This window comes from Haliotis rubra, unplaced genomic scaffold, assembly GCF_003918875.1.
Source record: "Haliotis rubra isolate DU_JTF1 unplaced genomic scaffold, ASM391887v1 Scf1197, whole genome shotgun sequence".
NCBI classification, from domain to species: domain Eukaryota; kingdom Metazoa; phylum Mollusca; class Gastropoda; order Lepetellida; family Haliotidae; genus Haliotis; species Haliotis rubra.
Window position 1 is genome coordinate 173,077 of NW_025765111.1, and position 26,848 is coordinate 199,924.

The following is a 26,848-nucleotide window of genomic DNA, read 5'->3' on the forward strand; positions in this document are numbered from 1 at the left end:
TAATAATATCATAAATATACAAAACATGGCATAGTTACATATACGTTATATATAGTTAACATTGATGACGTCAGCGACATATTGGTGATATGTACATGTTGTTTTACGCCGCACTCAGCAATATTCCAGCTATACGGTGGCGGTCTGTTAATAATCCAGTGGTCAACAGCCTGAGCATCGACCTACGCAATTGGGATACGATGACTTGTGTCAACCAAGTCAGAGAGCCTGACCACCCGATCCCGTTAGTCGCCTCTTACGACAAGCATGCACGTTTCGGAATACAGGTAATATCGTTCAGTTCTAGCATTCGTTAAATATAAAAGTAACATATCTGTGAAATATTTGAAAACAGAAACAGTTGTTAAATAACAGTTACATGTTGCGTTTTATGATCGAAAAAGAATTATGAAAATTGATTGTGGTCAAACAGAAGTGACATGGAACCGAAACATAAGACTGACTGACTGACTGAGTTTGGTTTTACGCCGCTTTTAGCAATATTCCAGCAACATCACGGCGGGGGACACCAGAAATGGGCTTCACACATTGCACCCATATTGGGATTCGAACCCGTGTCTTCGGCGTGACGAGCCAACGCTTTAACCATTAGGCTACCCCACCGCCCCTAAGATGCTACAGTATAACAGTGAGCGATATAAGGTTTACTGAAGTATTACTTAAATAACAGTACTTATCAGTAAGAACTGATGAAAATGTTTGTGTCATTGTGGTCACCTTTCAGTAAGTGTGGAGAAAACTAATACATTTCGTTGACACTATAGGGTGGGTCAAAGGAACCATTGCATATACATTTCCTGGACTTTTCAATAAGAACGTGTGAAATAATACGTTATATAAAATGATATGCCATAAAAATAATTGTAAAATGTCGGTGAAATTCAAGAGACATGTGAAGGATGTGTCAGATAATTTGTCACTGACCTAATTGTAAAATGCTATGATATATCAGTGAAAAAGATGTGAAATGTCAGTGAAATTCTAATAAATGATGGCCACTGTCAGCACAATCTTCCATAGAGAACACTGTCGCGAAAAGAAAAGTCTTTGACTGTGACCTTGATTATACTGTCTTACTTGAATATATTTGTAGTTGCACAAGCTGTTTCAGAGGCCTGACGTGTTTTTGTCTGTTGTGGATCACAGACAAGCTGCGACATGATGCGCTGTCTACGGACAGGGTCAGAGCTTGTCTGAAACAATCCATCGTGTGACGAACTATGACATAAGAACAGAATGTTTTGGTAACATTATAGCATGGGCCTATGACGTCATTGCTTACATTTCCGAAATCTCAGTAAGAACCTATGAAATAATAAGTTGGATAAAAACGAAATAGCATAAAATAATTGTGAAATATCAGTGAAATTCAAGAGACATGTGAAGGATGTGTCAGATAATTTGTCACTGACCTAAATGTAAATGCTGTGAAATATCAGTGAAAACCTGCGAAATGTCAGTGAAATTGTAGTAAATGAAAGCCACGCTGCTGCACGCTCTCGAATTGGGAACACTGTCGCGATAAGAAAACTCTATGAGTGTGGCCTTGATTGTACTGTCCTACCTAGATATATTTTATTTGCACAAGCTATTTCAGAGGCCTGACGTGTTTGTATCAGTAGTGTATTATAGACAAGTAGCGACATGAAGCGCTGACTACGCACAGATGTAGAACCTGTATAAAACCACCCATCGCTAGTGTCATAGGAACTACAGTGCTCTTCATCGGGTACGAGTTATGTCGTCGTAGAATGAATTAAACACATACACAGCGTTGATCGTAGTTCTACCATGGAGAAGAGTATGTCCAAGAAGGTAGACCCGACATCCAGGTGCTGTCTAGCTCTCATCTGCTTCTTCACTCTGGCAGTGTCGTTGGCCGTTGGCATCGTTGTGGGAAAGTATGCCCTTTGCTCTGATGACAAGCAGGATCAGACTCCCCCAAGTGTACAAGAAGAGCAGAATGATGGTACCAGAGATAACCTGGATATCATGATGGAAGATATTAATCCACAGAATATTGGAAACATCCTCAGGTATGGAACCATTTACAGTACCATGAGGGGGATATGCTACCGGTGTTTGTCTTAACGTGTGCTAATATAAATGTTATGCAAGTGTACTTATTTAATATATCCGGGTTAATCCTATTGGCTGTACTGTAGTGCGGTGCTAGGCAACACACGCACAATATATCATGTAAAACTGTGTGCGTCGCTGAGGGGCAGGACAGGTTTGCCCTTTTCGCAATCACTTGTCATGACTGGTTGTCAGTGATCCAAATACATAATGTCCATCGCTCCTTTGTTGTTAGCGACAAACGAGAACTGGATATTCTCTGACGTTTAATGTTATGTTGTGGAATCAGTGGTACTGTTTTATACGTTGAGTTACTAAATCTAAACCTTTGCCGAGATGTGTGGTTGTGGTTAAACGTCGCACTTAGGAAGTTTCTGGTCTAAAAGTATCCATGTCTGGACTAGACAAACCAATGACTGACACCATGAGTTCGTTCTACCCAGTTTGGGGTAGCATTGTGGTTAAAGCGTTGCACCAAAGACCCGTTTTCGATTCCCCACATATGTGAAGGCCATTTCTGGTGTCCCCCGCCGTAATATTGCTGGAACATTGCTAAAAGCGGCGTAAAACCATACTCACTCACTGTTGGTTTTTGTATGTCACGATCTAGATGAGATGTTTGCACACATTAAATCTACCTACTTTCAGAAACTTGTCTCTTGTCCCCCACCTTGCTGGCGAGCAAAGGAACCAGCAACTGGGCGACTTCGTCCACAACTACTGGACTGACATAGGCCTTGATGAGGTCAAGTCAGTCAAGTTTGACGTGCTGTTGTCCTACCCGAGTGCCACCCACCCCAACCAGGTGTTCCTACTGGACAAGGCCAACAATGTTGTAGCCGAGTCTCCCCTGGTGGAAAAAGTACTGACATCGGAAGAAAACAGCACAGATGTGGTAGCGCCCTTCCTGGCCTACTCTAAGGCCGGTTCTGTGCAGGTTGGTGATCCTGGACAGCCAATAGATGGCAGGGTTATTTTGTCATCATCATCATCATCATCATCATCATCATCGCCGTCGACATCGTCTTCGTCGGTTTTCTTATTTTTAGTAGTAATGATAGCAGCCGTAGTGGTAACCGTAGTAGCAGCGGCAGAAGCAGCTGTGGTTATCGTATTATTATTATTATTAGTAGTAGTAGTAGTAGTAGTACTAGTAGCTGTAGTGGTGGTGGTGCATAGTATTTGTAGTAGCAGTAGCAGAAGTTGACCTGAACCCTTTAACCACACCCCTGAGTATCGGTCAAAGCAAGCGTCTGAGCAAATACTACTATACTACTACTATTCCTGCTACCACTACTATTACTACTACTACTACTACTACTGCTACTATTACTACTGCTACTGCTACTGCTACCACTACCACTACTACTGCTGCTGCTGCTACTGCTACTACTACACAGGCAATATTGTACTTTATTACCCACGTGGTCAACGTATGGGTAGTTGCATACTAATCTCGTACGTCACACGAGTGTCGTATCGCGTTGACCTGTATCGTAACGACTTGACCTGAGATTCTAACGATTTGATTGGATAACCGATGACCTCTCAATTAGGTCACATTCTGACGTAACTATTTTTTCATTCATAACAAACACGTGAATTCATTCATTCTACAACTTAAATGCGTTGTGGGAATGTAAACATCGCGAACGTTGCCGTGTCGCTGTTTAATTGTGAGTCGAACTGAGACATTATATCCCTCGAAAACGTAAACGCAATGTTTCCACCAGTGATGTTAGCCGAATGAAGCAGCTGCAAACCAAGAAACAGGGTGCTACGGAGTGGTTTACTGTAGGAGGCTGTACGAGGCGATGACAACTGACATGCATCTTGACGTCGGGTACCAAGGCAGTGACGTCATTACAGTGTGACGTCATGCAAATATTGTACTACAGTACAAAACTCTTCCGCAACCTCTTTATGAAACCGGTTTCGGTTTGAAACCAAAATATTAACAAAAATACGCTATTTTGTCAATTCAATGCATGTAAGACGTGGGTAATAAACAAAATACCACACTCGGTCTCATTACATACGAATTATACGAAACTCGTGACCTTCCTATGTTATCTGACCTCGCTTTCGCTCGGTCAGATACCATAGGAGGGACACTCGTTTCGTATAATTCGTATGTAATGAGACCTCGTGTAGTATTCTCTATGTTCAGAACTACGTGTCCTACTTTTCAGGGAAAAGTGGTGTATGTGTATTATGGGCGAGTGGAAGATTACGACGTCCTCGACATCCTTGGCATCAGCGTAAACGGCAGCATCGTCATTGCAAGATACGGCAAAATCTACCGCGGCGATAAGGCATGTTTTTATAGTAATTATCAATAATTCATTTCAGGACATAATTGAGAAGGCAATCCACTGATTGCTTCTTATGTAGCAATTAGAACTGCTTCTTTCTTAAGATTTGTAAATGATAAGTCAAAACCGTGTCTAAAATTCACATAATTTTTATATCTACAAAAACATAGATTGAAAAACAGGGTAAATATGACGTATTTGCAACTGAAACAAAGCTATACACATTCATCATACACTGACACAGCTTCCCGGTGAAAGCAAGGGAGGTAACTGAAATTTAGAGTCCAGGTTCTACTTAAAATGCCAGTTTACACTTTCGCCTAGGGAAAATAAAACTGAACTGAACATCTGTTCTTCGGTATTACATGTTCAAACTGGAATGTATCTTGCATATGGTTTGTAAAAAGGTTCACTAAGCGGATTCTTTAATGTAACGTATCAGCTTGTGAGCTACCTACACAGGATCCTGAACGAAACGTTCGTAGTGCTACGACATTCGTACGGTTATGATTAACTATAGAGTTACGACAGGTTGTAACGTTACGAACGGTTTATGGATCGGGACCCAGAACGTTCGTAGCGCTAAATCATCCGTAAGCTTATGATCAACTATAGAGTGAGTGAGTTAATATTTGTTGTCACATCGGCAATATTTCAGCCATATCGTGACGAGAACAATTAATTTTTTATTTTAATTTTTTTTTTTATTTCCATTTTTGTTCCCACTCTACAACATATCTAATACTGTAATATGCATATACTCACTCATATACACACATATACAAATACACATACATACATACATATACATATACATATATAGATCGATAGATGTACAATTTTTCCCTTCAACTGAAAAGGATGGGTGGATTTCCAGACTGATATTCTTAGTTCCAGCAATCGTGCACATAGCTAAATACAGTCATAAGTCTCAATTGAAAGGTATAGTTTACAGACAGGTATTCCAAGTTTATTTAATCGTGCACATAGATAAAGCATTCATATATAAAGCTGTACATGTGTTTCCTTTCACTTGAAGGTATTTGTTGTCCGGGAGCACGGGCCTCTCTTTCTCTCTCTCTCTCTCTCACGCACGCACGCACGCACTCACTCACTCACTCACTCACTCGTGGGAAACAGAACTGCCAGTGTAGAACTTTTGAAATTCGTGTGCTTCCACCAAGGTCCCATTACACTAAGTAATCTTGGCGGTACGACTGTTGTAAACCAAATAGTTAATGTATGGCAGTAACGATCACCTCAGCGCTACGAACGCTCTGTGGAACGATCGCTGGGCATGTGATGCTACTCTTCCTTCTGTTCTAGGTAAAGATTGCCGAGAAACATGGAGCAATAGGGGTCATTCTCTACTCTGACCCTCAGGACTACCACCCGCATTTTTATAAGGGCGTCTACCCGAAAACCTGGTGGCTCCCCCCTACCGGTGCGCAGAGAGGGTCTGTCTATGAGGGCATCGAAGACCCCCTAACACCTGGATACCCGGCGACAGGTGGGTCGTTTGTATTGTAGACATTCTTTGTTTTGTTCATATGCGCTCTAAGACCTTGCCACGATTTATTATAACTGAAATATATACTTATCAATGCGGCGAAAATAATAACCGGGTCAGAATTGATCTTCAGTAACCCAAGCTTGTCGTAAGAGGCGACTAACGGGATCGGGCGTTCAGGCTCGCTGACTTGGTTGACACATGTTATTGTGTCCCGATTGCGTAGATCGATGCCCATGCTGTCGCCCATGACAATCACTGGATTGTCTGGTCCAGACTCGATTATTTACAGACCGCCGCCATACAGCTGGAATATTGCTGAGTGCGGCGTAAACCAACAAACAAACACACGGTTTAGAAGCACGTGTACGTCTTTAGGCGCTTTTGAGTGAAAAATGACGTTTTGTTCCTGTTCTCCTATAAGTTTGGAAATATTCTCGTCATAAGATATTATGATGTTTGCGAAACTTAAAGCCTGACCCCCTTCGTGGGAAATCATCCAGATAATCGTCAGACCAAGTGATATATTAAGGGTAATAGAGGGTACACAGTATGTCGTATTTATCATTTTCGTGATTTTCAATATAATGTAAAATAAGTAAAATATACTAAATGCAGTGGATATAATGCCGTGGCACTCGAAAATGATATTGTTTTACGTCACTTGGTCAATAGTCCAACATCACCAGAAATCTGCCCATGTAGAGAATCGAACCTGGTTTTCGGCGTGAATGAAAGGAAAGTGTTTAGAATAATTCTTCTCAGTCGCTCTAAAATCATATTGGAACGCCTTGCATCAAAATCCCATAATAACATTTCCCATTTCACAAACACGTAAACACTTGATTGTTGTCAGAGTTCGCCTATCGTATTCCGGTGGAGGAGGCAGATCCGCCATTGCCAGGTATACCAGCCCACGTCGTCGGGTACGGATTTGCGGAGAAGATTTTCAGGTAGCTGGGAAACTCATACACTCCCAATCCTTCCATCCTCTTGCATTGATAACCTAATTATATTCACCCTCATCGGCACAGGTATCTACGGTGTGTTTGGGACATTACAGGGTAGTCCAGATCACAGAGGCGTGTCACGCTTAGAAACAGCGTTAGAATTAAATATAGGTACATAGACCCTACCCTAGTACTATATAAAAGGAAAGGTATGTAACGACGGAACCACCCCCTCCTCAATCTAAGTTAGATTTCACCACGTAAACTATTTTTAAGGCCCCGTCGAGGCCTACGGATCGAAAGCGAGATGATTTCCCTACCAAATGAGCTATAAATGGTCACAATCGGATCATTATTTCAAAAGTTATACGCCACGACTCACCGAAAACAGCTACCTCCGCCATTCCAAGCCAAAATCATGGATCACCCAAGACAGCGAAAACTCACCTTTTAAATTCGTTTATTAATTCCAACCACGTTGACAGCACCTATGTAGGGCTAGACTCGATCGGCAGCGCCATTCCACGGGTCTAAAAACTTATTTCAACATCTACAAATCATTTCCTCGACAGTAAGCAGGCACTTTCTCCAAAACCATCGGCAATCATACTCACTTGTAGGCCATAGACGGCCTTGACATTCAAGTGATCTTGACTATGGCGTCTCACCAGTGCAGAAATGGTGTTCCGGTGGCAGTGGAAATGTGCAGCCACTTGTCGTTGAGACATTCCCCCACGGACCATCCCAATGGCCTCATGACGTTGTGCAGACGTGAGCCTTGGCATGCTATGCGTTTTAATAGCCGTTTAATGTTTTGAACGATCGCCAGGGCAGGGGTTGAGCTTTCCAAAGTGACAGTATTGTGTGGCATTCATTTGCTCTGTTTCTCTTTCCCGGAATGCACGTGCAACAACGTATTGCACGTCTCAAGGACGAACCCACTGACGTCACGGAACGTGCATGCATGTTGGATACATGTCACTAATCTCTGAGTTTAAATCCTTATGTGTCTACACAGGTTTGATAAATTTAGATTTTAAATTTTTGTATGCACAGTTTCTTTATGTGCCTAGTATACATGTCTTCAAAGTGAAATAGATAGGTTAGCATGTCAATATCTAAACAGATCATGTTTCAACACATTATTTAGTATAGATTAGCACTAGGCAAAAGGCCACTAGCGACCAAAGCTAGACCACCTTACTGGGGATCATGGGGACTTACGGTGCCTCTGCTACCCGCATCATTCCAAGCAGCATTTACTCGATCAGTTTGCAGTGGCAGTCAACACAACCAATATTCTTAATATCAAAATATTATCTAGGAGATTTAGATACTAGTTGTTATATACGTCAGATAAGTTGGATTCCTGTCCTATTGTCAGGGGGACAATAATGTTACTCCACTTTTCCCCCCTGAGTGGCACCGCCATTAATAATCTCAGTAGCTGATAACATCACACTAATCTAAAATAAACTCACGGGCGAAAGAAACGTCACCGAAATGATTTTATTATCTTTTATCGAACACTAAGTGATTATTCATATCTGTAGTTCACACTTTCATCATTCAGAATGTTGTAGATCAATTAATTTTCCAAATATGATTATTAAATTTCCAAAATTTGAGTTTGTTGTTTTGTGATATGTTAAAAAAGCGAGGTGACGTTCTTTCGCCCGTGAGTTTAATTCCACAGGTAGCAGTGTTTCTTCGTGTTACGGAGATTTGCATTTTAAAGGGAGACTAGGCTCTAGCCGATTGATAGTCAAACTGCATTTCAGTCATTCGCAACATATTTTATGTAATTTGGTAGTATCATATATCAATATAAGCGCTGACGATTGCCTTGCTTTCGCAGAGAAAGTGTCAGGTGAAACATTGGTAACTTATTAAAACGTAAGGAACTAGACCGAACTCGGTCATGGCATGACGAGTAGCCCTTTAAACGAAGAACATTTTTAACTTTGTTGTTTCACTACAGTCATTTTATGTTACACATTAAGTTAGAATTGACGTGTGCAATGATTTCGTGACATTCTCAGTACTGACTGATAAAGTGAAGCCATTATAGCGTCAGAAAGTTTCATTGTTGAAAACATTATATCATAATGTTCATGATATCACAAAGTAATTACATGACGTCATCGGAGCCATAGTCGCCCTTCAGCGAATTCTATCTTAAGTGTTGACGTACTAATTCGAATTTAATTTAATTTCTCAATTTTCTCTCCGAAATGTGGATGTGTAATATGCAGGGCACACAGAACCAACCGGAAACTCGACAGTGCTGATTTTCTGTCCCTTGAGAATGAATTCTGTAAGTCTCTCGTCAAAGACCCGGGGTTGATTAACACCAGTGTATGAAAGAAGCCCTAAACCCAGCTAGACATCAGGGCGGCGCGGGTAACTTCAAAATGTTACCAGCCCAAAATGACCAGACAATCCAAAAGGAATAACTCAGTTTTTAGTAACAATAAAAAATTAAAGATATGGTGAATTTACTCAAAGATATGGAACATGATATCTAAACATTTTACCAGACCATCGGGCTGGCGAGCTGTAAATGTATACCGGCCGTCTGAAATCTAACCCGTCTTGGGTGGTCGGACGGGCCTTATTTCATACACTGTTAACACCATTAGGGGCGGTGGGGTAGCCTAATGGTTAAACCGTTGGCTCGTCACGCCGAAGACCCGGGTTCGATTCCCCACATGGGTACAATGTGTGAAGCCCATTTCTGGTGTCCCCCGCCGTGATGTTGCTGGAATATTGCTAAAAGCGGCGTAAAACCAAACTCAGTCAGTCAGTCAGTCAGTTAACACCATTCATTCACACGGGGCATATAGTCCGTTATTTCGCGTGGCTCTTCTGTTATACTCGAAGTTCAAGTAACACCATCAAATAAAGAAATTGTCAAAATCTGAAGCGGAGTTACTGGGATCTCCAATCAGCATAGTGACACCGTAAATACGAACTTACCAATACTACAACACTTCCGCAGTCACTGAAAAGGTTTATTTGGTCATGTTTGCATATATTGTCATACTTGACCGTTTTTCAAAAATTCAAATTCAAACTACGGTAGTAAGACGGGGCATTCAACATCGCACACGCACACACACGCTCTCACACACACACACACACACACGCTCTCTCTCTCTCACACACACACACACACACACGCACACGCGCGCGCACACACACATTTATAGTTCATAGGTCTCTAATCCGATACGAAGAAATAACTAAGTATATAACATTAAGTACATGTATATAGTCTACACAGGTTTAATTGTAATTTACAACTATTGTTTATGTAAACGCTGTGATATATTTCGGTTTTGAAATGACAGATTATTTTTTTAGAAAGAAAGATGAGTGGCACACTGGCACCTGCTGACTGATAGCCAAAGAAACCCCATGACACCTGCTGCTGATAGTCATTGTAAGCTTTTGGTATTAATTTTTTATTATTATATATAGAGAGATTTGAAATGAAATATTGCTTCTGTTACTAGAGAGATGGATGGCATCATGGCTCCTATTGACTGGCGAGGGGAGCTGAATGTAACCTACTGGCTTGGGCCCGGCTTCAAAACCCAGATGTACGTTATCCTATCTTGTACAACAGAACGATCTATGTCCTCCTCTTCCATACTAATGATAATAATAAGGCCACTTATACCACGCTGAACTCCACGCCGCAAGGTCATGCTCTTTGCGCATAACCCAAGCTGCCCGTAAGGCGCTAGCTGGTTAATTGCCATATGACTTATCCCTCCGGGTACCCATTTACGGCTGGGTGAACAGAGGCAATTTTGAACAAACTCACTTGCCTGAGGTGAGAAGACCTGTGTCACATGTGCGTCGTTGTAGAAGCACCCAGGAATCAAACACGGTCACCCATCCAAGGACACTCCGTGACCAATGTTGATCAACTTCAACTGATTTGTGACTTGGGCACTATGCACAAGACCACAAACCTTCACATGTACGTCCATACATACTGCGACGACGTGAAACATTGCTAGTGATACTGATCACTTGATCACTTGGTCCAGTCATCTGTTTTGTGAAGAACATCATCTTCAGCATCAACATCATAAGCATCATCATGAACAACGACCTGGACCAAATGGTCAAGTGATCAGAATCAAGACAAGCGGACTAGACCAAATGGTCATAAGCAATGGCATTGGATCCAGCCGTTTGGTTTCAGACCACCTTCGTATGTCAGGAGCGTTGCTTGCTGTGGCGTTAGGCACTCTTTGTAGGAAAACTGAGTGGCAAGACATTCTTACCTTTTTCACCAACACTGGGTGTCGACATTGATTCTCAATGATCTGTGCATATAATTTTATATAAGGGAGATAATTAGAGAATTTAGAAATGGCGAAGGGGACGTCATGACTGATACAAAGTTATGGATGAATATGGATATATGACCCCTGATGACCGAGGATGGGTAACATGACACAGTATTCCTACATTACTAACAGGTCTGTCAGGCTGAATGTGACAACCCGTAATGAACGTCGTCAAATAACGGACGTCATTGGCGTCGTGCGGGGCGAGGTGGAACCAGGTAATGTGTTGCCATGGATACAAAGAAATGTATATACGTTGTACTTGAAGCTGTCACTCTGATCACTTGGTCCAGTCATCTGTTTTGTGAAGAACATCATCTTCAGCATCAACATCATAAGCATCATCATGAACAACGACCTGACCAAATGGTCAAGTGATCAGAACAAGCGGACTAGACCAAATGGTCATAAGCAATGGCATTGGATCCAGCCGTTTGGTTTCAGACCACCTTCGTATGTCAGGAGGGCGTTGCTTGCTGTGGCGTTAGGCACTCTTTGTAGGAAAACTGAGTGGCAAGACATTCTTACCTTTTTCACCAACACTGGGTGTCGACATTGATTCTCAATGATCTGTGCATATAATTTTATATAAGGGAGATAATTAGAGAATTTAGAAATGGCGAAGGGGACGTCATGACTGACACAAAGTTATGGATGAATATGGATATATGACCCCTGATGACCGAGGATGGGTAACATGACACAGTATTTTTACATTACTAACAGGTCTGTCAGGCTGAATGTGACAACCCGTAATGAACGTCGTCAAATAACGGACGTCATTGGCGTCGTGCGGGGCGAGGTGGAACCAGGTAATGTGTTGCCATGGATACAAAGAAATGTATATACGTTGTACTTGAAGCTGTCACATACATCTTTCATTATATAATGTTTAACAAACGTAATGTTTCACAATTAATTCACATATACTTCCATGTCCTTTGATCAAAGGTAGAAACTGTACGTTCATAAACCGAAAATTAACCACACTCAAAGCAAACTTGTGTATCCTGATTTGCCGGATAACCTGCTGAAAGAAGTCATCGATCTAATTTATGTGTAAGAATTGACTTTGATATTTGTTTGCATTCATTTATATATAAATCCAGCAGATGTTTTATCTAAATGAGATAATTTTTATTGTGAACTAGGGCGAGAATCGCATTTTTATCCGTGTCAAGGACTGATCGTAGACTTCTATAAGGCACCATTTAAGCCAAAGTAGTTTTTTAAGACTATACTTACACTTACCTAAGGAAACATCTTAACTTATTATGTAATAAGTATACTGAATGTATAGGGAAAAATGATTGTAGACAGGTACATTCTCATCGGTAACCATAGAGACGCGTGGGTGTTTGGAGCCATGGATCCGTCTTCCGGTACTGCCATCATGATGGAGATGTCACGTGCCCTCATGAACAGAATTAAGTCAAGTATGTATGAACTGAACTAGGGGCGGTTGGTAGCCCAGTGGTTAAAGCGTTCGCTCGTTACACCGATTGCCCGGGTTCGATTCCCGACATTGGAGCGAGTTTATTCAGTGGGGGCCACAGGCCCGTTACACACATGCATATAAACATGTTTAAGATATGATATGAAGCGTCATAAAAGTGACGGAATGGATAAAGAGGTGTGAATGTATACAGAGATGTGAACACACGATTAGCATTGTGCAAAATATTTTGTACGTTTTTTTCATAGCTAAGAATATCTACTGACGGAAAACAATAAGGGATCACATGAAAGCACAAGTGTTCCCATATTTTTTCCTGGTTTCTTCACAAGCAATGCGATACAAAGCTTGTGAAGAAACCTGGAAAAGAATAAAGGAACACTTGTTCTTTCGTGTGATGCCTTATTTTTTCCCTCAGTATATATTTAACAAGATTGTTTATAACAATGTTATTTTGAGAATTAAAACGGTAGAGCTAGTTTGTTTTCAGACGGATATGCATGATAAAACCGTGGTATAAGAGATGCTCTCGGATCTCACTAAAACGAACATTCAAGTAAAAAATGGTATTCAGTTACTATAATAGGAATAACACACAAGGGACACAGACATGATTTAAGCGTCTTCCATATCCAATCTAACATATGATTTGAACAGCGAAATCTACAAAGGGCAATACAATATGCCTTAACATTTACAGCACTAATATGATATTCTTCTGACACATTCCTTTTTATCTGTCTGGAAAAATCTAGTTTAGATACGTTTCGAGATCTGAAGCCCACGTTTGAACATCAATATCAATACACCTCTGTTTAAATTGTATAAGGAATGTTTTTACATTTCTAGGTTGTTGATCAACCCAAACATTTCCAAAACCATAGCTAAAGAGAAGCTCCTTAACTCTCAAAGCCCAACAATCAAGATTCTTCTCAGCTAAACGATACTGATATTTATATTCCTTAACATGGGTATAATATGTGAAGCCCATTTCTGGTGTCCCCCGCCGTGATCTTGCTGGGATATTGCTAAAATCGGCGTAAAACGTAACTCACTCACTCACGTACTCACTGAACTGAGCTGGTACCAGCCGTTCAAGAGATTGAAAGACTGTTGCCACGGTCAAAACTCAGACGCTTCACACTTTCGTTTGTTTTTCATTCGAGCATAAGTTTTGTTTATCAAACACCAAGAAATATACATCCACATAGTATGTATGGCAAGTGCACAAGTCGGCCATCTTGGATCTAAATGGTGCCAATTTTGTTTCGGTTTTATGGCATATAATCGATAAATTCTGACTGCTTATATGTCTTTTCTCGAACCCAATTTGTTGTTTGTGAAGGTAACTGGCGTCCCAAGCGGACTATTATCTTCTGCAGCTGGGATGCGGAGGAGTATGCATTGATTGGATCTACAGAGTTTGTACAGGTAGCTATCAGCTAGTATAGTGAAATGTCTTGAGAATAATTGGTCTTTAGCAAACCATGCTTGTCGCTAGAGGCGACTAACGGGATTGGGTGGTCAGACTCGTCAATGGATGTCATGGTATATCAAATGCGTAGATATATGCTCATGATGTCAATCACTGAATTGGTCCAACATAGAGTTCAGCACTAAGCAACACCAACAATACGCAGAAACATTATGCCATAACACGCTATTCTGCTCCTCTGCTTTGATTTTATCTTATTTTTTCCTATTCGAATATTTGTGTATTGTTTTTCAGATTTGGATTTTTTATATCATTAAGGTTTAAAATTTATTTATGTTGACATCGTGAAGCTGCAAACTGTTTCTTATTAGTTTTATCGTTATATCCGTATATATCTTCTTCCAGAAATATGTGAAGAACTTACTGAACAGAGCTGTGGCCTATTTGAATGTGGATATTGCTGTCGAGGGTAAGCATGCTTGTAGACTCCATATCGCACAGATGTGGCCTATTGGAATGTGGATATTGCTTGTCGAGGGTAAGCATGCCTGTAGACTCCATATCGCACAGATGTGGCCTATTTGAATGTGTATATTGCTGTCGAGGGCAAGCATGCCTGTAGACTCCATATCGCACAGCTGTGGCCTATTTGAATGTGGGTATTGCTGTCGAGGGTAAGCATGCCTGTAGACTCCATATCGCACAGCTGTGGCCTATTTGAATGTGGATATTGCTGTCGAGGGTAAGCATGCCTGTAGACTCCATATTGCACAGCTTTGGCCTATTTGAATGTGGATATTGCTGTTGAGGGTAAGCATGCCTGTAGACTCCATATTGCACAGCTTTGGCCTATTTGAATGTGGATATTGCTGTTGAGGGTAAGCATGCCTGTAGACTCCATATCGCACAGCTTTGGCCTATTTGAATGTGGATATTGCTGTCGAGGGCAAGCATGCCTGTAGACTCCATATCGCACAGCTGTGGCCTATTTGAATGTGGGTATTGCTGTTGAGGGTAAGCATGCCTGTAGACTCCATATCGCACAGATGTGGCCTATTTGAATGTGGGTATTGCTGTCGAGGGTAAGCATGCCTGTAGACTCCATATCGCACAGCTGTGGCCTATTGGAATGTGGATATTGCTGTCGAGGGTAAGCATGCCTGTAGACTCCATATCGCACAGATGTGGCCTATTTGAATGTGGATATTGCTGTCGAGGGTAAGCATGCCTGTAGACTCCATATCGCACAGATGTGGCCTATTTGAATGTGGATATTGCTGTCGAGGGTAAGCATGCCTGTAGACTCCATATCGCACAGCTGTGGCCTATTTGAATGTGGATATTGCTGTCGAGGGCAAGCATGCCTGTAGACTCCATATCGCACAGCTGTGACCTATTTGAATGTGGATATTGCTGTCGAGGGCACGCATGCCTGTAGACTCCATATCGCACAGCTTTGGCCTATTTGAATGTGGATATTGCTGTCGAGGGTAAGCATGCCTGTAGACTCCATATCGCACAGCTTTGGCCTATTTGAATGTGGATATTGCTGTCGAGGGCAAGCATGCCTGTAGACTCCATATCGCACAGATGTGGCCTATTTGAATGTCGGTATTGCTGTCGAGGGTAAGCATGCCTGTAGACTCCATATCGCACAGCTGTGGCCTATTGGAATGTGGATATTGCTGTCGAGGGTAAGCATGCCTGTGGACTCCATATCGCACAGATGTGGCCTATTTGAATGTGGATATTGCTGTCGAGGGTAAGCACGCCTGTAGACTCCATATCGCACAGCTGTGACCTATTTGAATGTGGATATTGCTGTTGAGGGTAAGCATTCCTGTAGACTCCATATCGCACAGCTGTGACCTATTTGAATGTGGATATTGCTGTTGAGGGTAAGCATGCCTGTAGACTCCATATCGCACAGCTTTGGCCTATTTGAATGTGGATATTGCTGTCGAGGGCAAGCATGCCTGTAGACTCCATATCGCACAGCTGTGGCCTATTTGAATGTGGATATTGCTGTCGAGGGTAAGCATGCCTGTAGACTCCATATTGCATAGCTTTGGCCTATTTGAATGTGGATATTGCTGTTGAGGGTAAGCATGCCTGTAGACTCCATATCGCACAGCTTTGGCCTATTTGAATGTGGATATTGCTGTCGAGGGCAAGCATGCCTGTAGACTCCATATCGCACAGCTGTGACCTATTTGAATGTGGGTATTGCTGTTGAGGGTAAGCATGCCTGTAGACTCCATATCGCACAGATGTGGCCTATTTGAATGTGGGTATTGCTGTCGAGGGTAAGCATGCCTGTAGACTCCATATCGCACAGATGTGGCCCTATTTGAATGTGGATATTGCTGTCGAGGGTAAGCATGCCTGTAGACTCCATATCGCACAGATGTGGCCCTATTTGAATGTGGATATTGCTGTCGAGGGTAAGCATGCCTGTAGACTCCATATCGCACAGCTGTGGCCTATTTGAATGTGGATATTGCTGTCGAGGGTAAGCATGCCTGTAGACTCCATATCGCACAGCTGTGACCTATTTGAATGTGGATATTGCTGTCGAGGGCACGCATGCCTGTAGACTCCATATCGCACAGATGTGGGCCTATTTGATTGTGGATATTGCTGTCGAGGGTAAGCATGCCTGTAGACTCCATATCGCACAGCTTTGGCCCTATTTGAATGTGGATATTGCTGTCGAGGGCAAGCATGCCTGTAGACTCCATATCGCACAGATGTGGCCTATTTGAATGTCGGTATTGCTGTCGAGGGTAAGCATGCCTGTAGACTCCATATCGCACAGCTGTGGCCCTATTGGAATGTGGATATTGCTGTCGAGGGTAAGCATGCCTGTAGACTCCATATCGCACAGATGTGGCCCTATTTGAATGTGGATATTGCTGTCGAGGGTAAGCATGCCTGTAGACTCCATATTGCACAGATGTGGCCTATTTGAATGTGGATATTGCTGTCGAGGGTAAGCATGCCTGTAGACTCCATATCGCACAGCTGTGGCCTATTTGAATGTGGATATTGCTGTCGAGGGTAAGCATGCCTGTAGGCTCCATATCGCACAGCTGTGACCTATTTGAATGTGGATATTGCTGTCGAGGGCAAGCATGCCTGTAGACTCCATATCGCACAGCTGTGGCCTATTTGAATGTGGATATTGCTGTCGAGGGTAAGCATGCCTGTAGACTCCATATCGCACAGATGTGGCCTATTTGAATGTGGATATTGCTGTCGAGGGTAAGCATGCCTGTAGACTCCATATCGCACAGCTTTGGCCTATATGAATGTGGATATTGCTGTCGAGGGTAAGCATGCCTGTAGACTCCATATCGCACAGCTGTGGCCTATTTGAATGTGGATATTGCTGTTGAGGGTAAGCATGCCTGTAGACTCCATATCGCACAGCTGTGGCCTATTTGAATGTGGATATTGCTGTCGAGGGTAAGCATGCCTGTGGACTCCATATCGCACAGCTGTGGCCTATTTGAATGTGGATATTGCTGTCGAGGGTAAGCATGCCTGTAGACTCCATATCGCACAGCTGTGGCCTATTTGAATGTGGATATTGCTGTCGAGGGTAAGCATGCCTGTAGACTCCATAATGCATAGCTGGGGTCAAGGTCTAACTATTTGACATTTATTGAAATCATACAGTTCTATATGCTAATGCAAGACTAAGTTGTCTGTTTAATATGGTGGCTGATTAGGGCCATCGCTTTGTCTCGTGTTATCGCTTTTTCGTCTCGTGTTATCGCTTTCTGGTCTCGTGATATTGCTTTCTCACTTTCTCGCCTCCGAATTTTAAGGCGAGAAAGCGATGGCCCTAATCAGCCACCATAGTTTAACGCAACAGTCCACATAATACATTGCCACGGTTTGCAAAATCGTTTGGCCGAAGACTAGTGGTTAATATTATGGGCAAAATCTTTGATGAAAAACCCACGAGAGACTTATGCCTGCAGTACGGTTTTATAACGGTAACAAACTTTCTCAGGTCTTACCTAGTTTTCATTATCTTGTTCGTCACGGTGATCAACGGGTGATACGGAAACGTTTAGGTGGAGGGCCACAGTAGGCATGAGCAGCACGCAGTAGGTCGGATGACGTCACAAATGACCCTTGCGTGATGTAACACGTAAACACTCATTGATCATGAGAAAAATATATATGACAGTTCATTCATTTGAACATATTTTATTCATGGAAGAAAAGGATTGGGCACAAGCTATCCAACTTAATGAAGCCCTCTCCCAGTATTTACAACAATGATATTTACATGAGAAACAGAGAACATATACATGAGAGATCTTGCGTTTGGGAATATAACAGATTAGGATGAACAGAGGAATCGTTTAGTTTGATTGATGTAGTGATGGACATGTTTGAAGATATTCAGATTTTCTTCAGTTGAGAGGTCTGCATTGCCATAAAAAAAGACATATATCTAGTAAATATATACTTTGTAAAATATCACTTATGTTAGCTAACAAAGTTTCTCTATGTGTTTTATAACGGGGACAACCAAAGAAATAATGATGTACATTTTCACAGAGATCTTCAAAAGGTTATCTCCCAATTGACAGACACCCATTTGACAGACACCCAATTGACATACACTGAACTAGAAGGTTAATTAGGGTAACACCTACGGGTATAATGGAACAGTCCACTGTGTAGTGAGTAGAGCAGGGTGAACCTGAAACAGGTTCGTTACTGAGAAGTTTGATTGTGGGTAAATAGAACTTTGTTGTGATTAAATGATAAATGATTTCTCTTCTCAAAACTGATTTTACTATTAATTACTATCGAATATAAAATTGACTGTGTTTATTGATAGAAAAGCCCCCTCCCACAATAGCATATGTACAACAGAAAGTAACTGAGAAAACGTTGTGTTGGAGAGGTATAGATATGTACATATTTGAAAACATTCTGATTTGCAGTAAATGAGAGATGCCATGTAAGATACGATTAATACCAATCAGTGTTCTTATTTTAACAATACTTTCTAAAGATTGTAACAGTTTATGTCTTTGAGTAGTATACAATGGACATTCAATGGAGAAATGAAAAACATTCTCACATCAATGGCCACGTTGACATGATGCGTCATATTTATTCTAAATAAATTGTAATTAAGTGCACTTGTCATATATCTTAATATTGTGTGCAAAACATGTAACTTCTTATTCCATATGAATACTATTTAGGTTCACATTTGTCTTTATTTGATTTATATGATACAACAGTCTTTCAAAATAAATAATATAGCTTCAGTTTGTTCCTGTGTTATTATTTGGATTATTCCATTATAATGTGTAGGTAACAGGTAGTAGATAATCTGTTCACTGAACCGTAAATGTTGTTGTTTTAAAGTGTCTGCGAACTGGCTGTCTGCGTAATGGGAGGACACCCTTCAAGAACATGATGGATCGGTTATAATGTTGACAGTTCAAGATTTAGGGTGCATAAGAAACAGATTGCTGCACATGTGAATTTCGAATACCATTTATCTTACCATTCCTTTGGCATCCTACACAAACACGTGTACTGCCAGTAGTAATATCTATGGTGCATGCATCATGGAAATAATTTTTAGAATAAACATGTTGAGTTGACGATTTCACTGTTATACTGTGATTTATGCGGTTATTGCAGGTAATTATACTCTGGACGTGATGGGGACTCCCCTGTTGTATGAAACAGCGGTCGAGGCTGCCAAACGGGTAAAGCTGAAAGATAAGATTTGTTAGTTGTTGGTTATTTTACAACGGGGGCGGTGGGGTAGCCTAGTGGATAAAGCGTTGGCTCATTACGCCGAAGACCCGGGTTCGATTCCCCACATGGGTACAATGTGTGAAGCCCATCACTGCCCCCGACGTGATATTGCTGGAATATTGCTCAAAGCGGCGTAAACCTAAACTCACTCACAATGTTACGACGCCCCGTGGTCTGTTGACATAGTTGCTTTATAAAATTGTGTTTCGTTTTTAATTTTCAATATTTCTGGATTTGGTTTTTACAACAGTCTTCCAACTGTCCACACAAGTCGTATTTATAATAATGCACTTTATGTAAGTTTATGTTTCTATGTTTTTTAATTTTTGGGAAGTTTAATTTATGTTATTAAGGTTTTACTGACCTCTCTAGGTTAGCACTTCGCACCATCACTATTTGAAAGTGATTTCTGAACATCTGCTCATGATTACGTATCATACAAAATGTTTTCTATCCCGACAAGGTGCGTGTGCCCGACAAAGACACGCCTTTGTATGACGAATGGCGGGATCGGAGGGAGATGGTGGACCTCAATAACAAGGGTTTAGGAATACCAAGGTAAGAGTGAGTGAGTGAATGAATATTGCTAAAAAAATGGGCGGATGATTGCAGCGACAGAGGCAAAACATCATTCTAAAGAGAGTGAGTGAGTATGGTTTTACGCCGCTTTTAGCAATATTCAAGACATATAACAGCAGGGGACACGAGAAATGGGCTTCACACATTGTACCCATGTAGAGAATCGAACCCAGGTTTCCGGCGTGACGAGCGAACACTTTAACCACTTGTATAGGCTACTCCACCACCCCCTTTAACGTGAGCTTAGACACATCATCAATGTACATCAGACTCGCACACACAGATATACAGGCACGACCCTGAAACAAACCTATATGTTTTTATATACTGTGTAAATACTCAAATGCGTATATGTTAACAAATGGTTCCTGGTTACATACATGTAGATCTTTTATATCATTTTAATTGTCTTGCATATCGCTTATCAACAAGACAACGAATATTTTGGTATATAACGATAGTGAATACTATTAACTACCAATTGTTAAACAAAAATAGTCTTATCTCACATACATGTATTTTTCCCGAGCATTTAGCTACGTAAAAAGCTGACTATAAACCTTTCAGTACAGTTTAAGGATTATTATGTTTGTGTTGAGGATTAAGGGATCATATTGGGAAAATATATGGTTATAAAGGAAGTTACTTAAGCTTTGTTTTGTTGTTTCTAAAATTATTAAAAAAGAAAGGATCCGGCCCTTTTTTTCAAAACAGCGCAATAATACACGTGTGACCATCTACAGTAAGACTTCATCGTTACAGCTTCCCCAGTCCCGGCTCTGGGAGCGACTACGCCAACTTCCTGCAACTCGCTGGCGTCCCCATCATGGACTTCCGGTACATATATAACAAGGTGCACATTTTACACAAACTTATAATGAATAATTCATTTGCAAACAAACGTTTACGTAAACACAATGTAAATTAACCTTTTGGAGCACTAAGGACCATTAAGTTGGAGCTCTAAGAAAGATAATATATGGATGAACAATTTCTTTATTACAGTGAGAGCGACATTTCGTTGTAGGTTCTAATGCCGTTATCAAGGAGATAGTGGTGTTGGAACCTATACCGAAACGACGTTCTCACCGTAATATAGAAGCTGTACGTCCATATATTGTTATCCTTCCACAATGCAAACTGCTTACTCATTAAATCAAAATGCCGGGCCCAAACTGCCACATCCCATGTACGAGATGACGCCTATTCTACAATCTGTCTGGATCATGTCAAGAGGTATACAGCGCTGTTTCAACACACCTGTATAAAGTATTTATTCTTCAATGTAAAAACGGATTTCTGTACACCTGATTCCGCTGGAAGTTGATGGCATATTTTGTTATTGCTGAACCTACCTGTGACAATCTTTTACATTTCATATTTTCAGAAAAAATACAAAATCGGATCCTACCCTCTCTACCATTCAGAATATGAAACATTTTACGCAGTAAAGCACTTTGTAGACCCAGAGTTTAAGGTAAGTAAAGTAACTGACCTACCCTGGGTATGGGAGAGAACTGTTAGCGCGAATAGGTGTCACGTTTCCTCTTAATCACATATTCATAAAGGTTAATACCGTCAAGGATGTGAAGTTGCCTTAAGGTAAGCGCATAGTTCAAGGCTGTTACCATGCCTTGAGTTTCATGTGAGACGCCGGAGATCACGTGCTACATGTACCTTGAAGGTGAATTTGGAGGTCACATTTTGAGCGGAGGTGGAATGTGAATTAACATTATATTCACTTATCGCGCAACGAGCGTGAATTCGTGTGTCTTGTGGCTTTTAAGAGTCTAGAACACTTGTAGTGAAGACCCGCTGAGATACTGTTGTGAAGCATTGATACCCCATTCAGACGCGTATTTCTGACTCCGAGCCGACCAGGTCTTGTTTTATCCTCCTAAAGCTAAAACCCACGCAGGGTAACAGCAAGTACCCTTTGTAGCGGCATTTAATTTGACGCAAATGCGGATCGAACCGCAAATCTTCCGCTCTCAATGTAGACGCTTTATCTGTGGGACCAATGTGACCAGAGGGCATGCATGGCATGCTTCCATGTATGAAAAATACCATCGACATGAAAACTTCATTCCGTCCAGAAAATATATTAGGCATTAACTGCTGCATATGTATATGCAGTGACATTGAACAACAATACTAATGGTCTGTTTTCGATATCTGTTGAAGTTGACGTAAAATATCATCATGAGTATCATTGTGTGTATAAAATTATCTTCTAACCGAGCACATTCACCAAAGCACTGCACGTATAAACCTCTGTACCAGCAATTTTCAACGTTGCGATTTACGCTAAAAATCGAATAGTAACTGATCTTATGAAAGGGTACGTTTATTTAACTCTTAACCTGACAGAATGTATTGACACGTTTAATCATCGTGTCCCTGTCACCAGTATCACTGGCCAATGTCTGTGTCCTCAGCGTCACTGGTCAATGTCTGTGTCCCCAGTCTCACTGGTCAATGTCTGTGTCACTAGTATCACTGGTCAATGTCTGTGTCCCAAGCATCACTGGTCAATGTCTGTGTCCCCAGTATCAGTAGTCACTGTCTCTGTCCCCGGTATCAGTGGTCAGTGTATCTGTCCCCGCTATCAGTAGTCAATGTCTGTGTCCCAAGTGTCACTGGTCAATATCTGTGTCCCCAGTATCACTGGTCAATGCATGTGTCCTCAGTATCACTGGTCAATGTGTGTGTCCCCAGTATCAGTTATGATTGTGTATGTCCCTAGTATCACCGGGCTATAGGACAAGTGTGGATGGCTGCAGCCTTCACCCTAAGCGAGACGTCCCTTCTACCTTTTAACGTCTACTTCTACGCATGGACACTGCAGAACCTACAAAAGCAGCTTGATTTCGACTACAGCAACATACTACAAAAGCATCTACCTGACTACGGTATGTTTTCATGAGGCTTTTTTCAGAGATAACATTATAAGTGGCATACCTAGGGTAGCAGAATAATTGAGCCGACGCATCGAGAACTATTTCAGTTTTACTATTGGAATTGATTTTAAAACACCCAAACTATTCTTGTTATACATATAAATGTATATGTGTGTGTAACATAGGTGAATGTGGTCTATACAACTAACGAACAAATGAATCTTATCACATATGCAGTATATCGCGGTATTGGGGAAATGAAATACTCCTTCTACAATTTACCCATGTAGGGAATCGAACCCGGGTTATAGACGTTACAGGCGAACGCTTAAACCAGCAGAGTACCACACAATTCCTAATTCAAAGCAGGTAACATATCGCTATCACTAATGTATAATGTCTCGATATAATGTACATGAATTTGTGGAAAAGTTCCAAATCCGGAACACCTTCATCAACTGCCTATCTGATGCTATTGCTAATGGTTGTTACCACAGAGAAGAACCTGACGATGGCAGTTCAACAGTTCAGCCAATCAGCTGCCGAGTTCATGAAGAGACAACTGCACGTGAACCAGTCTGAGTAATGTATATTTCTACCTATGTTTACAACCAATGAACATCCGGGTTACAATTGGTCTTCAGCAACCCATGCTTGTCGTAGGTGCACTAACGGGATCGGATGGTAAGGCTCACTGGGTTGACACATGTGATCGTATCCCAATTGCGTAGATCGAGGTTCATGCTGTGATCACTGGCGTGTCTGGTCCAGACTCAAATAGTTACAGACCACCTCCATATAGCTGAAATATTGGTGAGTGCGGCGTTAAACAATTGCAACAGACCAACTTACGTTTACCAAAATATCACGTCCTGGGTGGCGTCTCGTTTGTACAGACCTTTCATAATATACGATACTTGACAGGCATATTCACTTATCTGTTTGCTCTGTGTGCAAATTAATTGTTCTCGTCACGATATGGCTGAAATATTGCCGATGTGACGATAAATTTTAACTCACTCACTCAATTTAACTTATCTGTTTGATTGACATTTTAGAATTTGGGACGTACAATACTGAACAAACTTCTTTAATAATTTCTTTATTTCGTGTGCGACGTTTCGATACAGATTGCTTTACCGTTGTGAAGCAGAATGCTAGTGAAAAGAAGGTGTATCGAACGTCTCACTCACGAAGAAATTGTTATCTATGAAGTTTTTATCGTTGCAATGCAGGTATGGAAACAGTTTTAATTTACCCCGCTTGTTAGTTAACAACAAACACAAGGATTCCACAAGGGAGGGATTCCCCGACTTTCAGTATGTTATCCCAGCGGATAAGTGATCAAAGTGTGCACTTTGTGTTTCTCGATCTTTATTCAATAACAAGGGTGTTAGCTACAATCATGCCAAATGTCATGCTTGTAACAAGAAGTGCACAATTCAGTGACAAAACTGCACATTTCCGCTGGGCTATATGTCCTCATCCATTAGGGGTCAAACGGTATACCGCGGTATTAGTAGAACCGCGGTATTTTGCCTTCGGTTCGGTATACCGAAATGCAATCCAAAAATTCGGTATTTTCGGTTTTCGTACCGTCATTTATTAACCTTTTAAAAACCTTTTCTAAAATGTCTACAAATCGAATCATTTTGTCAAAATCTATGCATTTCTTTGCCAGACGGCCGCTATTTTCTCGGAAGTAAGTTCTCATATACCGAACCGAAACGGACCGAACCAAAGCTCCTGTACCGCAATACGTACCGTACCGTGGTAAGAGCGTACCGTTTCACCCCTATCATCCATCGCGTTGTCCCGGAGGTTGAATGCTTGCTCATGCTATCAATCACTGGTTTGTCTTGCCAAGATTCAGATATTTACAGACTGTTATGTTGTCGCTGTCACAGCTGAAAGTTGCGTTGATCACACTCACTAACTCACCTGTCCCAGTTATGCTCATGAACGTCCGTCCCTCCATTCAGTCCTTTGTCCGTCCGCCGCATCAATGACCAGCTGCTGCAACTAGAGAGAGCTTTCTTGGATCCTAACGGAATTCCAGGCAGATCCTATTTCAGGTAGAATCAGGTTCATTCTCTTATTCAACTTTAAACTATAACTTGATGTTTTCTTCAACCATAACTTCATGAAATGTTCTGAAAAGATAGCACAATATTTTATTTTAAACGAGACGATATTACTGGAATTGTCGATTTACGACATTTAGATGAATATCGGAAAATCGAGATTCGAATAAAAAACTGATATTTATATATCAAAGTGTGCGTGTGTGTTCCATTTCAAACGGGATATTATTTTAACTTACATATACTCACGCCAATAATGGTTGTCACCCCCTTCAATTTTTTTAATTGGAGAGGGGTTGAGGGGATGGGTGGAGGTGTGAGGTGTGTGTGGGGTTGGGGTGGGGAGGGGGTGACAACCATTATTGGCATGAGTATATGTATACTGACCGATTTCGGAGGAATGGTTGGCTTATCCCAAATGAAAAGACACTCAGAGTGTTGTAAAATCTAACTGTTCTTTTTCAGGCACATCCTGTTCGCCCCAAGCAGTGTCAACAGCTATGCAGGGTCGTCATTCCCTGGTCTCACCGATCTGCTCTTTGAGATTGACAAATCAGAGGATCCTGCTAAACAATGGGAGAGAGTCAAACAACACTTCTCGGTCATATTGTTCACTATCCAGTCAGCTGCCGCGACTCTCAGAGACCCAGCCCACTTCCTTTGATATGGATTAAAATTATCAATATGCTTCAAGATATTGTGTAACATAATTCTAGTCTCATACTGCTCAAAGTTTGGTGAGATTTTGGTATTGATGATGTTGGCATAGAGCAAACTACTTCAATAAGTTTCTTTAAAACTTCATATATTCAAACGACCTAATTGTTTCGATATGTGTCCAAAGTACACCGAAATTCGGGCGAGACCCGTAATTCTTAATCCTATCTGTAAATCAGTTATTACCTCCATGCATGGAGTAATGTCCCTGTCTGTAAATCCCGACTGACATGATCAGTCGGAGAGACGGTCTCCAGTCTGGGAGACTGAAGTTATCATCGACAGATGCAGACGGATTGTGCGGCTGGGCGTGGCGTCGGCCAAGGCCGTCGTCTCACCAACGACTACGTCGACGATGAAGAATAGACGTCTGACTTCTGCATGTGTGTATGTGACAGAGCGGGTCTCCGGTCACGTTCTCTCAAGTGATCACCATTTTATGTACCATTTCGACCTTTATTCCCCCCAACAACAATAAACATGGCTGCTGTCGTCTTCGTCTTTTGTCTTCTGTCCGTCAACCACCCTGGACTACTAACCAAGAAGGCATCAATACGAACGCTCTTGGACAATGTGACAAAACAACAACACATTCATCCAAAATCATTTGGATATTTCTGTAATGACGCA

The 26,848-nt window shown here is 41.5% G+C and overlaps 1 protein-coding gene across 1 annotated transcript; it reads left to right on the top strand.

The window, feature by feature from the left end:
* The first annotated feature begins 1,812 nt into the window (after nucleotides 1-1,812).
* LOC124261738 (N-acetylated-alpha-linked acidic dipeptidase 2-like) lies at nucleotides 1,813-26,710 on the top strand. The gene is made up of 20 exons (XM_046696092.1): nucleotides 1,813-2,057; nucleotides 2,749-3,037; nucleotides 4,293-4,415; nucleotides 5,742-5,925; nucleotides 6,782-6,878; nucleotides 10,394-10,480; nucleotides 11,375-11,460; nucleotides 11,536-11,695; nucleotides 11,969-12,054; nucleotides 12,559-12,678; nucleotides 14,044-14,129; nucleotides 14,539-14,602; nucleotides 19,819-19,886; nucleotides 20,402-20,496; nucleotides 21,280-21,370; nucleotides 21,905-21,994; nucleotides 23,264-23,429; nucleotides 23,915-23,999; nucleotides 25,400-25,492; nucleotides 25,967-26,710. The coding sequence occupies exons 1-20, from the start codon at nucleotides 1,813-1,815 to the stop codon at nucleotides 26,163-26,165; spliced, it is 2,514 nt and encodes an 837-aa protein (XP_046552048.1). The 3' UTR covers nucleotides 26,166-26,710.
* The last annotated feature ends 138 nt before the right edge of the window (nucleotides 26,711-26,848 follow it).